This window comes from Micropterus salmoides, unplaced genomic scaffold, assembly GCF_014851395.1.
Source record: "Micropterus salmoides isolate LMB-PRFRI ecotype aquatic unplaced genomic scaffold, ASM1485139v1 Ms_hic_scaffold_2866, whole genome shotgun sequence".
NCBI classification, from domain to species: Eukaryota; Metazoa; Chordata; class Actinopteri; order Centrarchiformes; family Centrarchidae; genus Micropterus; species Micropterus salmoides.
Window position 1 is genome coordinate 17,501 of NW_024042113.1, and position 3,168 is coordinate 20,668.

General features: G+C 38.2%; 1 protein-coding gene across 2 annotated transcripts in view; it reads right to left on the reverse strand.

Moving 5' to 3' along the window:
- LOC119882053 (heterogeneous nuclear ribonucleoprotein L-like) overlaps positions 1 to 2,334 on the reverse strand; it is a 13,684-nt gene extending 11,350 nt beyond the window's left edge. For both annotated transcript variants that reach the window (XM_038692071.1, XM_038692070.1), the window contains exons 1-3: positions 2,204 to 2,334; positions 923 to 1,038; positions 430 to 667 (exon numbers count right to left, since the gene is read on the reverse strand). In XM_038692071.1, coding sequence (XP_038547999.1) covers positions 430 to 667; positions 923 to 1,038; positions 2,204 to 2,281 — 432 coding nt within the window. In that variant the 5' untranslated portion in view covers positions 2,282 to 2,334. The remainder of the gene's footprint in view (positions 1 to 429; positions 668 to 922; positions 1,039 to 2,203) is intronic.
- Between the last annotated feature and the right edge of the window lie 834 nt (positions 2,335 to 3,168).

Here is a 3,168-nt window from a genome sequence, read left to right on the forward strand (position 1 = left end):
AGAAAAGCTGGAACCAGCAAATATTGAAAGCATGGCAGCACTGGATGACCTCTCATTTGTAATAGAAAAATGCTCAAAAATTTTAATGTTCAGATCAAAATTGGTGTGGATAGTGGAAATTCAAAAAGTTATATTGATATTACTTATTTCACGTTATAATAGGAGGGGCAGGGCTTTTCCAAAATTGTACTTTTGGGCCATCATTTGGTTAAGTGGGCTCATATTTCTGTGGAAGCACTTGCACATCATTTACAGTTATTGCGCCAAGTTTAATATTACTAACTCATTTCAGCTCACTGCAGTTTGAGCAACAGCTCTGTAGCGCCACTGTTTTGTGTGAATTATAAAACCTCATCACCGTAGAATGACTGGTACCTACGCCACAATTCTAGTCAAGAGACACACAGTGGCCCAAATCTTTGCATTTACCGTGGTGATGGGGTAGATGGGGTTCATGATGGTGAGCAGAAGAACATTGTTAACACTTCTAGAGTCATCAGAGTCTCCCGGCCTGGAGATCTTCTGGCTAGTGGAGTAGTTGATAAAGGCTGGGTGGCCAGCGATGTAAACTTGGTTGTCTGCAGCATATGTTACGGCTGTGGATGATCCGTTCATGTCTTCATACTCAACCAGGGCCTGACGCTTCTTGGGCATCACAACCACATAGCTAAAAACAAAAGCAATGAAAGGGTTAGATGATGTGAACTCAAACCAGACTACATTTGCACCTAATTGCTTGTTAAAATTTTACTCTAACTTTCCTATCTTGCAGGAACTAAACCTGCCGTGCACCTAACCTTGGGCTGTTTAAAACCAGGTAATGGACAACATATTGTTGTTAATCCTCATTGGGGAAAAGACATGCTTTTTGTTTCCCTTTTACATATTTTCCCACTCAAATGAAGCTGCTGTCTTCCCTTACCTGATTGCTCCAAATTCTTGTAAAGCCTCCACAAGGTCAGCCTCTGTGACACCATCCACGAGCCCCCGGACGTGCACCACCACAGAAGGAAGGGTCTTGTGTGGATCTTCGTATCCCTATTTTGAAAAAACAAAACAAGCATAAAATTAGCCAACATGTTCTTATGTAAAACTACTTGCGCAAGTGGAACAAGATTGTACATTTTGCACATTCTTGTCAATATCCTTTATGAGTTTTCCCAGTCCTAGTTTTACGTTTTTGATCTCTTTACGTTTTCCTGATTCTGTTCTCTGTTGCAATCTTATGTAATTTCCTGCAATAAAAAAATATTTAGCATGCAAAGTATTAAACTTTACATTTGCCAGTAAACACTTACACATGTTATGTACTGTGTGTATTTAATATGTTGTGTATATACATTTCTCAAAAGATTTGCCAATTTGTTCTTTTCTTTTTAACATCTGGCCAGGGAAAATAGATGAAAATATACACATGTATTTTTTCCTATTCATCAAAGACCACACTGTCCAAGCTATATAAACAAAACAAAATAAAAAAGGAATAGGTGCAAGATATCTTTTAAACCTTTGCACAGTATAACTTTTCTTTTATAGAAACAACAAACAGAGAAAATCAGCCCACAGATTCTGTCACGTATTCTTTCTTCAGTATTTATGTCATGCATGCTTTAAAAACAAAAACACTAACGTTAATTAAACTGGAGGTCACTCGGTGCAATTGAGGCTTAGCTAATTGCCGTTGTGTGTCGTTTTAATGTTTGATTGAACACGCACCAAATTTAAATAAAATTTAGTTTAATCAATCTTGCATATATAATAAGACTAAAATATAACCCCACACAAAAACAGCAGCAGACTCGATGCTGGCCCTCATTACAATGTGTAAGGTTAGCTCACGGCTAGCATCCTGCTAACGTTACCGGTACTAGAACAAAGCCGGATTGAGGCAAGGCCCAACGAGAAACCGCCCTCAAATGATCCCATTCAGACTCCACAACACAGGTACAAGCACGGATAATGTTTGGAGATGCGTCCTCGTTAGCCTCACACGTCTAATATACAACACCAGCTCATATAATATAAGAGTTATGCGCGACACCCGTCACACAAAGATGAACGGTAACGTGAGGCGTCGTGACACCTTTTTCCAGACGCTAAATCTGAATGAATCAAATTCTACGAATAACGCTGTTACTTCGCTTGTTATGTAAGTTAAAATAATCTCCAGCGCGGCTCGCACACACACAAAAACACAACTCACCGTTGCCATTCCGTCGGTTTTCTGTCTTTTCGTTGCCCTGCCGTCTTCGCTGTAGTAACGGCTCGCTGCAGTAGCCATGTTGTCCCGGTTAAAAAGGATGGTGGTAGTGACGATCAACTGAAATGGACGGAAAAGTCAAGAAAACGAGGCTCCCGTGTCCACGCCCAGCACAACGGCACCGCGTGCTGTGATAGGCTCAGGCAGCTGTCAGTCTATTTCTGACTTGAGGAACGGCCAATAGAAGAACAGGCTTTAACTCGCGGTATTAAATGTCGTTTTCCAACAACATACACAAAGCACCTGAAGAATGTGATCATTTACAAACTATACAAGTGTCTTAATTATTTTAATGATATATTATCAGTATTTTTGATTACTTTGACTATTCCGCCATAATTTTCAGGTGTTTACATTTTTATTGTAGCAGTTAATCGGTCACAAAAGACAAACATGTATATATATGTATAGTATATTTTAAGAAATGCACAATACAGTAAAAGCACTGGCATATGGATCCAGTGTTACATCACTTATATACAAAAAAATAATAATCTGTAATTAAGAACTGCAGTTATCTTTCAGACATCTTAACAAATTCAATCAGATATTTATTGATCCCAGAGGGGAAAATTCTTGTACCAAATGCTCACTTTGCCTATCAAGGTATTAAGGAAATAAATAATAGAAATAGAAATCAAGGCAATAAATCACTTGTCTAAACTTCCAACAAACCAAATGTTGTACAGCAAAACAAATGTACAAAAAAAAAAAAAAAGAGAAATAAAATAAGACCACTGAGGTATGTTGAAGAGGTTTATTCAAAATAAAACTGTCACCATCTTACCACATAAGGAACTGATCAAAACTGTTAGAGCAGCAAAATCAAACTGAAGCTCTGTGTATATTTTAAAATCAGAAGTCACAAGAACAAATCAACACACGGGGAAAATCTATTCAGCACACAG